This window comes from Ranitomeya variabilis, chromosome 2, assembly GCF_051348905.1.
Source record: "Ranitomeya variabilis isolate aRanVar5 chromosome 2, aRanVar5.hap1, whole genome shotgun sequence".
Lineage (NCBI taxonomy): Eukaryota > Metazoa > Chordata > Amphibia > Anura > Dendrobatidae > Ranitomeya > Ranitomeya variabilis.
Window position 1 is genome coordinate 283576425 of NC_135233.1, and position 14615 is coordinate 283591039.

At 42.8% G+C, this 14615-nt stretch overlaps 1 protein-coding gene across 4 annotated transcripts in view; it reads left to right on the forward strand.

The window, feature by feature from the left end:
• The window catches only part of LOC143805564 (ligand of Numb protein X 2-like), a 91520-nt gene that overhangs the window by 49513 nt on the left and 27392 nt on the right, over positions 1-14615 (forward strand). For 2 of the 4 annotated variants that reach the window (XM_077285057.1, XM_077285060.1), the window contains exon 2: positions 12874-13324. In XM_077285057.1, the coding sequence (XP_077141172.1) occupies positions 12942-13324 (383 nt within the window). In that variant the 5' untranslated portion in view covers positions 12874-12941. Of the gene's footprint in view, positions 1-12392; positions 12746-12873; positions 13325-14615 lie in introns of those variants that run through there. The other 2 variants (XM_077285061.1, XM_077285059.1) reach the window with 2 other exon arrangements.

Here is a 14615-nt window from a genome sequence, read left to right on the forward strand (position 1 = left end):
TCCTCATGCTGCCATTTCTCTGTTGGAGTCTCTCAAGGTTTTGTCTTGGGACCCTTTCTCTTCTCCATCTATACCCTTCGTCGTAAAGTCCCATGAATTCCAGTACCACCTATATGTTGATGACCAGCAGATCTACCTCACTGGCCCAGACGTCACCAATATCATCCTCCTCCTCTTGCTTCCTCAGGCTTAATGTGGACAAGTCTGAACTCATTATCTTTCCTCCATCTCGCATATCTTCTCTACCTGATCTATCTATCACAATAAATGACATCACACTTTCCCCAGTACTGGAAATCCTCTGCCTCATAGTAACCCTTGACTCTGCCCTGTCCTTCAAACCCCACATCCAAACTCTCGCCACCTCCTGTCGCCTCCAGCTAAAAAATATTTCCAGAATCCATCCTTTCCTCAGCCCTCAATCTACTAAAATGCTTGTGCATACCCTCATCATCTCCCGCCTTGACTACTGCAACCTCCTCCTCTGTGGGCTACTTCCTAACACTCGCTCCTCTCCAGTCCATCCTTAACTCTGCTGCCCGACTAGTTCATCTCTCTCACTACTCCTCTGCTTCTTCCCTTTGCAAATCCCTTCATGGTCTCCCAATTCCCCATCGTATCCAGTTTAAATTACTAACAGTGACCTAAAAAAGCCATTCAAAACCTGTCTCCTTTGCACATCTCCAAACTAATCTCCCGATATCTTCCCTCATGTAATCTCCGGTCTTCCCAAGACCTCCTTCTCTCCTCCACCCTTATTCGTTCTTCACCCAATCGCTTCCAAGAATACTTCTGAAAATCTCCAATCCTTTGCAATTTTGTGCCCCAACACGTCCGATTAGACAACAAATCCGGATCTTTCAGACTGAACTTGAAGACCCACCTCTTAAGGAAAGCTTACAGCCTGCAATGACCACGCAGCCGCCTCACTACTACTGGAGCTGCAGCAAACGCCCAACCAACTGTCTCCTCCACCATCATCCTGTAGAATGTAAGCCCGCAAGGGCAGGGTCCTCTTCCCTCTGTACTAGCCTATCATGGTTAGTTTGTTTACTGTAAGTGATATCTGTATTTTTATGTAACCCCCTTCTCATGTACAGCGCATTGGAATCAATTGTGCTATATAAATAAATAATAATACCTTGTATAGTTAAGTTTACGTCCCAACTAGAAACTTTTCCTCCAGATCCTTCCATATACAGCAAAAAGAATAATGCTATCATTTTCTGGTGTACGTAAAGATGGGTTTATATGACATTTGAACCCATATATTTGAGCTTTCATCTGACTCCTCCAAAAATGGAATTCTAATGAAACCCATGATGGAGGCATGCACTATAATAAGACTGGAGTCACTTTTGTACTCAGACCTCTTGTTCTTGTCTTGTCTGTCTCTTTTAGGGCTCATTACCACTTACGATGAAATCGGACAAATGCAATCCGATTAAAAATTGGATTGCATTCGGACCAATGTTATTCTATCACTGTGTGTTCATCTGCGTTCTTTTTTGCAGCTCGGATTGGCTCATGATTGGTTTGGAAAATAAATTGCAGCATGCTGCAATTGTAATTGGAAATCGGATCACATCCCACAATAGAAGTCAATGGGTGCGAGAAATCGCAGAGCACTCGGACCATGCAAGTGCTGTCTGATATTTACACACCGATCTCATTTGAAAAGCCTGCAATTCATCTGCCACGTACAGTAAAATCACAGCGTGAAAGGTTAGAATAGATGTATACACATAGAATAGATACATATATAGATGTCAGTTACACACACATGTGTATATACAGTGTATATATGTATTGCATGCATAGATAGAAGAAAAATCGGCAATTCAGCAGCCACGTACTGTAAAACCACAGCAGGAGCCGGCGGCATAGAAAAGATGGATTACATTCAGTATATACACATAGAATAGATAGATATACAGAAGCTATTAATATTAACTCACTGCTGTATACTTAGCCTTTACAGGCTATTAAAATAGGGAACCCCCCAAAAATGATGTAGGGTCCCCCTACAATTAATTACCAGCAAAGGCTATGCAGACAGCTGCAGGCTAATAATAATAACCTAGGAAGGGGCCATGGATACTGCCTTGCTTTTCCTACTTGCCCTATAGCAGTGGCAATAGTGATGGTTGGGGGGGTGTTTGATGTCCCCTTTGTATTGTTAGGTGATATCAAGCCCCGAGGTTAGTAATGGAGAGGCGTCAATAAGATGCCCCCATTACTAACCCCATAGTCATATTGTATAAAAACAGACACCCAGAATATAGTTCTTTAAGTGAAAGAATTACTCCGACTCCTTTATTAAATCTTATTTAAACAATACTTACGACATCACCCATTCCACAGACACCATTATGTCCTGCAAAAGAGTTAACATAAAAAAAACAACAATATTCCTCACCTTTCCGCAGAGAAGATTATAATTCATATGTCCCACGACGGGTCTAGCTCTGCTACATCTAGATGGCAGGCTGCATGGTTGCATGATGCGAACATAGCCTGTCATCCAGCAGAGACACTGAGCAGCATGTGCCAAGTGTCTCCCTGTGAACTCCTATTCCCTGTCTGGCGACACCACAAGCATGAGAAAGTTCTCAGGCTGACGGTGCCGTCAGACAGGTCCCAGGAGTTCACAATCAATGAACTCACTTCACCTATGTGACGTCAGCGCGAGCGTAGTGTTAAAATCGCATTGCAATTTGTTGGCAATCACACTGCATTCAGATGTAAGTCGCATTCTCAGTGTGAAAGATCGGATTGTCCTCGCATGAAAAACGCATGACACTTGCATTATACTCATCCGACTTTGCAGGAACAAAATCGGACCGATTTTAAAATCGCTAGTGTGACTCCAACTTTGGTGGATAAACGCTTGGGAAACGGAGAACACCAGGCCATAGAGTGATACTTTAATAAAAAGATAAAATAGATCCAGGTAGTATGCTCACCTGAGTGAGTTGTGTAGGCACAGCTTCGGAAAAAGCTCAATAATGGTTGGTGCTGCCCTGTGGCTAGAGGATGAACTCCACCTGGAAGCTTGAAGGTAAAGACAGTTCATGGTTTGGGCTGTGCTGACCAAAATGAAGACGCTTGTTAATATAAAGAAGTGGTTTTTATTCCACTTTTTTTTTTTTTTTAAGGTGGACACAAAGCATGGAAAAAGCTTTAAAATGCCTTGCTACAACTTGTTAGGCCTCATTCAGACGTCCATAGTGCACATACGTGTTTTTCATAGCTTGAACATGTGCCTATACTATAGTGCTGTTAACTTGCCTTTATTTTTATGCAAACTTATGGGAACAAGGTGTGCACAAAAAAAACCCCCAAAACAATGGAGACATGAACGTTTTTAATCCAAGTCATGAATGAAATTTGCCAGCGCAAATTCAGTGTGTCCATGAAAAAAAACATATGCTATATTTTGTTTTGAGACGTTGTTGATGTAATTTGCTCCCTGTGAGTTTTCATTTTACTTGATAGGATTAAGGTCTCCTGGTAATAATATATTTTGCTTTTTAAGTTATTCAGTAAATTGGGCTTTTCCGTATATTGTTCTGTCAGTAGTGATTATCTTCTACGTAGCCTTGAATTGCTGCAGTTATGTACTTAAGTTACTTACAGAGCTATTTACCTTGTATCTGTCCTAGTCTTCTCCAGTGGTCATAAATACAATTTTATACAATGTTTGCACCCTTAAAATGATAAGATTATTAGCTTCATAATTGCGGTTGTGACACACCTTTAACAGTTTAACTGGATTTACAGAATATTACTGTTCAATTATTGCCTGTTTCTTCAAAATGTCATATGGTACCTGCAAGTATACGACCTAAAACAGATGAGAGTATGTGTGTCTGAAAGCTTGTACAAGAGCTGATATAAATCTGCACTTGCATCTCTTTTGTCAGTAAAATTGGAGTATACAATTTATCACTAGAACTCTGGTGTGACTATCAGTTTTACAAGTTTGGACTTAACTCCTATACCCTTGATAGGGGATAAATTTCCTGGTCGCTGGGGTCCGGCCGCTGGGACTCTCATTGATCTCCCCATGTGAATAGAGCCCTGGTCAATCATGCACACTGTTGCTCGATTCTTATGGGAGTGGCGAAGAGCAGTGAGTGCAGCGCTCTATCTACGGCGATCCCATAATGAATGGAGCTGCAGGGCGCATGGTCGACCACGGCTCCATTCATTCTTTCTTTCAGATCCTCTTGAAGTAATATGTTGGAGTATTGGCATCATACCATAGGAAAGGGATGTAGCAGACTACCTAAATTTGTGACCCATTATGTATACCATACACACACTTCAGTTCTGGAAGGATAGCCTGCATATCGTTTGTGAGCTTAACAGGTAGCCGATGATCTATCACTCTGCTGACTCAATAGCTTTGGAGTCCAATATTTCTCTGGCATTAATGTCAGTATAAAAATAGTGTGTTGGGAACGCCATGGCATGCGTTTCTATGGCCCATCATCTGCATGTAAGCCTTACATCACCAAACACAATGCCATAGTGACCACTACCGCATACACATGCGTGCATGGCTCAGCTGAGCGTCCATGTGTTTTCTGTAGTGACAGTTGCCAGGTACCTCTGGGTGACGCTTATCTCCTGAGAACAAAATTATCGGGCGTGAGAATTCTATCTGCCCTGTCCTAATCTCCCCAATCATCTGTCATGGGAGAGTGGGGCGGCCCGATACTCATCAGATGCTTGTCCAGTTCAGCTAAAATCGGTGGGTTTGGCCATCTTTGATCTAATGTGCACAGTATTCCTTTCTGTATAGTTCTGTTCATGGCCGACCTTTAGCATTTCTGACTTCGGGGCATTGTTCAGTGTGGGAGTGTAGGTATTACTCATGTGAGTCTGGCTGGGCCGTGATAATCACCGTGCTTAGTACACACACTACAGATAGCAGCGCCAGGTGATTCACTGTGGAGTAATGGAAATTTCAGAGAATTATTGTCTGCTCTTTTTTTCTGTCTGTATCATTAGTATATAGTGTCTGCTATTCCTTCTACTCATTACAAGCCAAGCGCTGGTCAGTATTCAGTGTGCATGTGGCTTGGTTTCTCTCGTAGTCTGCTAAGAACGGTCCGTGCATTTTACACACCCCTATGTGTAATCTGTGATCCAGGTTATTCTTATGGCCATGTCTGACATTTTCCTGTAGAATTCATGGCTCCATTAATGATGACGAGCCATCCTGGCCCAAGTACAGCCAATCAGGCCAAAACCGAGATGTTGCCATCACAGTGGTTTAGGCTACGTTCCCATAGTGTGCTTTTGGTGAGTTTTTGATGTTGCAGAATTTCTGCACCCTATTATTTTAAATTGGGTTACTTGCTTTTTTCATCTTTTTTGTGTGCGTTTTTATTTAAACAATTTGACGCTGCAGTTTTGTCTGTTTAGTATGTGTTGCCTTAAATAAAGCAGTCTTGTTTATGAAACTTTCTGGTATTTTGATTTTCACTGAACTTTGACATGTGCAGTTGCTGATTGCATACGGTTTTGATGCTTTTCTGCCACGTTTTTTACCTGTGGATTTTCTGCATCTAATGTAAGTCTATAGGAAAAATTGGCACGGAAAGCTCACCGTAGCTGCAAAAGAAATTGACATGATGGGCTGCAGCTGATCGCTGGCTTCCTTTTCATGTTCAATCCATACGTCGGTGGGCACAGTGATGCCAGCACTGATTGAACGCCAGGGTATCGTGTCACAACACCGCATGAGAGCCCCGGGAGAGCAAGTACCTTCACCGTGGAAACAGAATATAGGTTTTTTTTATTTTTATGGCCCCAAACATTTAGATCAAGAAGGGTTGTCCTAATAGTGGATAACCTATTTAAACAAATTGTAGACTGACTACAGTGTTCTTTTTGGAGAGCAGTGGCTTTCACCTAACAATCTTGCCGTATACACCATTGTTGCTCAGTGTCCTCCTTGGGGTATGTGCACACGTCTTTTAAATTGAGGTGAACCCGCTGAGTTTTTCAAGTATAAGGCCGGCGTCACACTCGGCGTAAGACAATACGGTCCGTTTTTTACGTCCGTACTACGGCCGTAATACGGAGAAATGTTCCCAAAATAGTGATCCGTAGTCAGGGTGTGTCAGCGTATTTTGCGCATGGCATCCTCGGTATGTAATCCGTATGGCATCCGTACTGCGAGATTTTCGCGCAGGCTTGCAAAACCGACATCTAATGGATTTATGTGCTCAAATGTTCGGGAAAACATATATACAGTATATATATATATATATATATATATATATATATGTCATTGAGACACATATATATATATTCTGTATTTAGATTTCATTCAGCGCGATATCTGTGAACAGCCGGTAATTCAATTACCGGCTTTTCATTTCTCCTGCACAAACCCGACAGGATATGAGACATGGTTTACATACAGTAAACCATCTCATATCCCCTTTTTTTTGCATATTCCACACTACTAATGTTAGTAGTGTGTATGTGCAAAATTTCAGCGCTGTAGCTGCTCAAATAAAGGGTTAAATGGCGGAAAAAATTGGCGTGGGCTCCCGCGCAATTTTCTCCGCCAGAGTGGTAAAGCCAGTGACTGAGGGCAGATATTAATAGCCAGGAGAGGGTCCATGGTTATTGGCCCCCCCCGTGGCTAAAAACATCTGCCCCCAGCCACCCCAGAAAAGGCACATCTGGAAGATGCGCCTATTCCGGCACTTGGCCACTCTCTTCCCACTCCCTGTAGCGGTGGGATATGGGGTAATGAAGGGTTAATGCCACCTTGCTATTGGAAGGTGACATTAAGCCAGATTAATAATGGAGAGGCGTCAATTATGACACCTATCCATTATTAATCCAATTGTTGGAAAGGGTTAAAAAACACACACACACACGATTTAAAAGTATTTTAATGAAATAAACACAGCGGTTGTTGTAATAATTTATTGTTCTCTCAATCCATCAGGAACACCCTCGCTTGGAAAAATAATAAACGCACAAGATACATACCTTCTGGTGAACCGTCTCGTCCCACGAAGTAATCCATCTGAAGGGGTTAACTAATATTACAGGCAGGAGCTGTGCTAATGCAGCTGTGCTCCGTGCCTGTAATCCCCGGGTGCTGAAAGGAAAGCAGTGATCTGTACTTACATTGAGTCGCGGTGATGCGCCCCTGCTGGATGTTCTCATGAACTGCAGTCTGGGAACTTTTTCCCACGCTCCAGGTCATATGAGGACATCCACCAGGGGGCGCATCACCGCGACTGAAGGAAATGTAGGTCAATGACCTACATTTCATTCATTCGCCGGGGATTACAGGCACGGAGCACCGCTGCATTTAGCAGGGCTCCTGCCTGTAATATTAGTTAACCCCTTCAGATGGATTACATCGTGGGACGAGACGGTTCACCAGAAGGTATGTATCTTGTGCGTTTATTATTTTTCCAAGCGAGGGTGTTCCTGATGGATTGAGAGAACAATAAATTATTACAACAACCGCTGTGTTTATTTCATTAAAATACTTTTAAATCATGTGTGTGTGTGTTTTTTAACCCTTTCCAACAATTGGATTAATAATGGATAGGTGTCATAATTGACGCCTCTCCATTATTAATCTGGCTTAATGTCACCTTCCAATAGCAAGGTGGCATTAACCCTTCATTACCCCATATCCCACCGCTACAGGGAGTGGGAAGAGAGTGGCCAAGTGCCAGAATAGGCGCATCTTCCAGATGTGCCTTTTCTGGGGTGGCTGGGGGCAGATGTTTTTAGCCACGGGGGGGCCAATAACCATGGACCCTCTCCTGGCTATTAATATCTGCCCTCAGTCACTGGCTTTACCATTCTGGCGGAGAAAATTGCGCGGGAGCCCACGCCAATTTTTTCCGCCATTTAACCCTTTATTTCAGCAGCTACAGCGCTGAAATTTTGCACATACACACTACTAACATTAGTAGTGTGGAATATGCAAAAAAAAAGGGGATATGAGATGGTTTACTGTATGTAAACCATGTCTCATATCCTGTCGGGTTTGTGCAGGAGAAATGAAAAGCCGGCAATTGAATTACCGACTTTTCACTAACACCGCTGCGTATTTCTCGCAAGTCACACTGCAGGTCCGTGTGGAATCCGTATTTTTCTCGCCCCCATAGACTTTCATTAGCGATTTTTTTTGCGCAATACGCTGACAAACGCAGCATGCTGCGATTTTGTACGGCCGTAGAAAGCCGTATAATACTGAACCGTAATATACGGCTAATAGGAGCAGCCCCATTGAGAATAATTGTGCCGTATGTAATGCGAGTTTTACGGACGTAGTTTCTGCGCTCTTACGTCCGTAAAACTCGCCAGTGTGACGCCGGCCTAAGACTCTAGGAAACTGGCTTTATTTCCCAAAGTGTCTTTTCTGTCAATTTTTGTCTGTCATTACCTGAGCATTTTTCCTATGATTTTTGGACTCCGGTGTTTTTTTGGAGGATTTTTGCATGGTTTTTATTACCTTTTTTTTTTTTTAATTTAACGAAAATGATGGCAAAATGCTCGAAAAGATCTTTTGAGGTGTCTCAGTTACTTGATGAGAGCACATATGTACTCCATGGGAAGAGAGAAATAAGCATCTGGCTGCTGCACATTTTCGGGAAAAACTAAAGGGTTGGGCACGTAAAATTCAACATTTTTTAGTCTCAAAATTTAAATGTCTATTACTATAATACTAGGACGATGGTCCAACTCTTTCTATTTTGGCCCGCTCACACTAGCACATAACACGACAGACTGCTATCCAGTATTTTATCGGAAAGCACTCAGACCAATGTTATTCTATGGGGCAGCTCGAATCTGCGATTATTTTCGAGAAAACAATCTGCTTCGATTGGCTGGGAGACTCTGCTTACATACACGCGTACAGGTGTGGGTGAAACTTGGGACTGCACTCGGATGACATCCGAGTGCAGTTTGATTACCACGGACATAGACGATGGAGGAATTACTTTCTCCTCTGCATCTGTGCTCCGATTCTCTCATGCGAGTGTGCACTGACACTCGGATCAACTCAGAGTATTTGCATAATGTGCCTCGATTCACTCGCATGAAAAAATAGACAGTTGTATGAGCGAGCCCTATAGCAGAGTCCATGAACCTAGCAGATTATTCTGCCCCATCTTTCTCCTCTGTGGAAGTATTTCCAAAGTTTAGCTATGTTGAAACAGGGGTAATTTGTCTGTCAAATCCTAGGTGCATTGTTTTTAATAGTGTATGAGGCTGAAACATAGGGTTCTGTCATGGATGTGTTAAAGGATCTGCATATAATCCAATAGGGCTAATCTGTATCTTTCCTATGCTGAATCTGTGCAAATAATGACCATGCTGTGGATAGCACTAGCACACTTCATTCCCCACAGATTTTTCTGTTGCATATGAATGGAGTGTAAAATATTCAACTTACGTGGATTAGATGTGGAATGCCAGCAGATTCTGTCAGAATCCAGACCCAATCCTGACCGTGCACGTCTCCTAATGAATCTGGAGCATCTGACGAGTGACCTGCTCCTCTGTTAATCACGCCAGAGATCTTACTCCAATCTCTGACTGGAGTGAGATTTCTGGTGTAAGGAACGCCACAGCTTATCATAAATTGGACAAGATGTGGCGTCACACCTGCCGTGCCCCATATCGGCCCATTTTTGCGCCGCTGTGAAAAATTATCATGGAAATGACAAAAATTGCTAAATTTTGTAAAATCTCCGAGCTGCACTAAAATTTTGCAACTTTTCAGAGCAATTTACGCTGGACTTCTGGCAAAATTGCTTTGATGAATCGGGGCTAATGTGTTTGAGACAGGAAATTTTTGCTTAAAGGGGTTAAACTTTTAGTTCCTCCAAGGCTTACTTTTCCTCACCTTCTCCACATTTAGTGTTGCATCTTTGCCTCATCACAGCTACAATGTGTGTGACTGCTGCAGACAATCACTGATCTGAGCAATGATGTAGATAGCACGAGCTGTTGAGCCCAGTGACTGGCTGCAGTGGTTACACGTGTTGTAATCATGCGTTTTACAAATTTCAAATACGCAGCATAAATTGACCTGTGTCGCTGATTCACTCTGCTGCATGTTCATGAAATCTCATGCACAATACTGATTCTGTAAAATGGCAAAGTTTTCCATTTGCGTCTCCTGAGAACATACTTGTTAAATTAAAATGTTTACCTTGCATTCTCACTCCAGAGATCATTTCCTTACACGTAAATGGGGTGGTTTCTACAGGATGGACATGGATTTGTGCTTTTCTATCCCGGCATACAAAAGGCATACCGACATGACAACCCTGGGCTGATGCTGAGCTTCTATCCCAGGCGCAGGCTCTTCTGCTGCTAAATAAATCAGCCGTGGCATTGCCTGTTCTCACTTACAGGTTGTGTAACTATTGCTGTGTGCACAGATAGCAGATCATTATCTTTCTCTAGAATTACATATTGACATCAAATATTTTACCACCCCAGAGTATCCCCCGCTTGTTACATGCCACAGAAGTGTGATTGTGTCCTTATTGTGATGTGTGGGAGTGTAAAATATGTCACCTAGGCCTCTGTTCTGTGCTATAAAAAGAGAAGCCGTTCATGCGCTAGTGAAGAGTAATGGTGGCATTTCATCAATATGCTGCACACAATCTAGCTGTGAATACTGCTGTTCTTATGTAATGATGCGCAGCAGCTGTTTGTGTGTCTGTCTCTCACAGAAGGGGAAGGATGCTGAGATTCTGCCCAGACATTATTCATCTGATGGAAAGAAATGACAGTACAGGGCTGTGTCGAGGAATGCCAATGCGCATATTGCTGCTTGCCCGTCGTTTCTATTGCTTTTGTTGGTTAATGCGCCATTATTGCTTTAAGGGTGATTTAGGCATAAAATGAATTGCATGATCTCCCAGGATTGGAGATGGGGAAAAGAATGGGTAATAGGTCAAACATTTCAGACTTTGGCTCCTTCCTTGAGTACTCTTTTCCCACCCGCTAAATCCCTAACAGTTATAGACACTGCTGATACTGCATCTTTTATTTATTTCCATATCTGCAATAAACATTAGAGCAAATTGGTCTTTAATATCCTAGAGTTCTTCTGTAACTTTAGTACGTTCAGCTGGTGCTTGCCTCCTTGTAGGTGAGCAATAGATTAGAAGAAATGATGACAACCGTTGCTAATATCATTTTCAAGTTGTTTGTTTTGTAAAGCCTTCTCAAAATCTGCCTAGCACCATATCCTTACATGCAAAAAACACTGCTTCTTTGTGTAGGTGTGTGCACCAAACTGCACTATAGCAGTCTGCTCTTGGTTTATTGCAATTTTTCTTCATTGTTATGTGCCAATTCACGCATCATATTTTTTAAAAATGTGCTTTAGTTTAGAAAACCTGGGACATTTTTGTTTTTTGCTTATATTTTTTTTCATGCTCCTCATAGAAGCCTGTAGAGAAAAAATGCACAGTGGTGTATGAAGCATTAACAGTGTGATGTATTTCTACAGTGAGCCCCCTCCAAAAAAAAACCAATATTTGAAGGCCCGTTAATCTAAGACCAGGCAGCACGGTGGCTCAGTGGTTAGCACTGCAGCCTTGCAGCACTGGGTTCCTGGGTTCAAATCCCACCAAGGACAACATCTGCAATGAGTTTGTATGTTCTCCCCGTGTTTGCGTGGGTTTCCTCCTGGTTCTCCGGGTTCCTCCCACACTCCAAAGACATACTGATAGGGAATCTAGATTGTGATCCCCATCGGGGACAGTAGTGATAAAGCGCTGCAGAATAAGATAGCGCTATATATGAAAAGCATAATAAATATGTTTAAAGCCTATCTTTGAGAAGATCGCCACCTCCAAAAGACGATAGTTTAGTGCAATTTTGGGTGGTCTTTTTCACTGTATTTGACATTATACATTGCATTAGACATTTGATGCAACCTTGTATAGATTGTATTGACCTGGCCTCAGGATTGTTGTCATCTTTTTAGCCCACACAGTGATGTGTTCTCCTATGTCAGTAACCTGGAGTATGGGGTAGGAGCAGGCTGGCTGTGAAAGGGTTGTGACATGTGACACACCTACTTGCTGTGTTTCCTGTTTGTTCCTGGGCAGAAAACATTTCTAAAAGAATAGATTCCTTGACTGGTAAGTAACACAAATCAGCACTGTGTTTTCCTGTAGCCCGTGCCTGTGCTGAACAGCCAGGCCTGTAAGGCTGTGTGTGCCATGACATGTCCTGGGCATGTAGACAGAGGAGCGCCTGTACAGTCTGAACATTGGAGCATGCAGGTATTTAGCATATTGCAGATTATCTGTTACCTCCCTCATGCTGCTGCTTCCCGTACAGTCCTAGCAATGCAGCAGGAGGCACACATCAAGCGCTAGCAATGGGCAGAGCTGCTAGATTAGGTTTCACTGCCTAGAGATGTTTGACTTTCTGCGTGTCACTGAGTAATGGGCTGGACCTGGCGCTGTATATTCTGGGGACATGTGTTCTTTTTTTAATCTAAAAAGAGCACTTATCGCCAGCATAAGCACAATTGTGCAATACCAGAGTGCTGTAGAGATAAGTCTGCAAGTCTTTGGTTGGCAGTGCTTTCTGATTTCCAGCGACGCTGCTGGCGCCTCCGGCTTTTAAACTCATTTGATTTGTATAGAGATTCAGCAGCCAGAAGACCAACTATGGCCAGGATTTCCACGTGACCTGATTTTCTTAGTATGTGAGAGCACCACTTCTTTATTGCATTGAATGCATTCATACTTCTTTGGTTAGCAATCATTAGAGCAGCAGTCACTGTTTCCTCCTTTTTTCCTGTTTTTTTTTTTTTTTTCCTGTTTTTATTCCTAGAGAACATGTTATAACCTCTTGGATTGTATGGCTGGCAGCACCTCGCTTGCTGAAAAAAGGACCAGGCAATGGCCGACCCCTTGGATGTAACTTCCACAGCCCTTGAGCTCTGTCGTGACTGTGGGCAACCTCACGTGTCATCTGAAAACCACATCTACAACTTCCAAGATGAGGTGGACGATGAACTGGTCTGCCACATCTGTCTGCAGCCATTGCTCCAACCTATGGACACGCCATGTGGTCACACTTACTGCTACAAGTGCCTGAAGAATTTCCTACATGAGAAGGACTTTTGTCCTATGGACCGCAAGAAGTTGGGTTTTCAGGACTGTCACAAATCCAGCCTTTTGGTGAGAAATTTGCTGGATAAGTTGAGTGTTATCTGTCCCTTCCTGGTTGAATGTAAACAGGTGATGCAGCGATGCGAGCTGGAGCCCCATCTACACAACAGGTACACATGCCTAACATATCTAACAATAACAGAAATCTGTGTTGGAGGGCCTCTGTCAGCACAGAAGGACTGTTCAAGCCAAGTCCCACCGCTTGGTGCATTATGACATGGCCAAACATTTATATACACCTTACCACCTGCTTGTTTCCCTCTATCTCCACCCCCACTTTTTTCTTTGATTGACAGCTTTGGCTTTGTCAAGCCAGAGAAGGGAAGAGATGGATGGAAAACGCCATGATGCACCGAGCGCCTGTACTTGGTTTGACTAGTTATGTTCTCACAGACTCCCTTTAAGGGAAGGGTATCATGTTAAAAATGCAGTTTGTTCTGCAAGCATGTAGTAAAGTTTATAAAACATGTCAGAGTCTTTGGTATAAAGGTTCAGTATCACAAGTAATTTTATTGATCTAAATCTCTGTTCGTTCTGGTCTTGGGAGTCCAGTAGGTGGTACTGTTCGATGATTAACAGCCTTTTCTACATGAGCTGGCAATCACTGAGTAGGCACGGCCTATGGGCTCTTAAATTATATGGAACAGATTTTTTTAAAAAAAATTTTTTCAAAGGCAATTCATTTCCAAAAATGTATAAATTTTGTTTCTCATTTAGGCAAATTAATATATTGCATGATCACTAGAGATGAGCGAACTAGAGAGAGAATTTTCCAGCTCCAAAGTTCGGGTCCCCATTGTTTTCAATGGGGTAAGGGTTCTAGTATAGTTTTGGTATGTATAGATGGTATACGTAGTTTAGTGGTGAGCAGAGAATGCACATAACCCTGTGCATGGGCCCCTGCACTTTGTCCGAGATCATGCAGTTAGGCTATGTGCCCACGTTGCAGATTTCTGTGCGGATTTTTCCGCTCAGTTTTTGAAAAATCCGCAGGTAAAACGCACTGTGTTTTACCTGTGGATTACCTGCGGATTTCCACCGTTTTTTTTTGTGCAGATTTCACTTGCGGATTCCTATTGAGGAGCAGCGTTTCCACGCGGTATTTTCCGCAGCATGTGCACTGCAGATTTTGTTTTCCATAGGTTTACATGGTACTGTAAACCGGATGGAAAACTGCTGCGAATCCGCAGCGTCCAATCTGCTGCGGATCCACAGGCAAATCCGCAACATGTGCACATAGCCTAACTGATTCCTGGCTTGTCCTGTGAATGCCTTAATCAGATGGGGTAGTTCTGTATGGCTCTATTGTCCTCCCACTTTTCATACAGCCCATATCTGGGACCCACTAACTTAGCAGAGCGCTGATGATGATCACAGGATCATTTTGGCTCTGACAAAAGT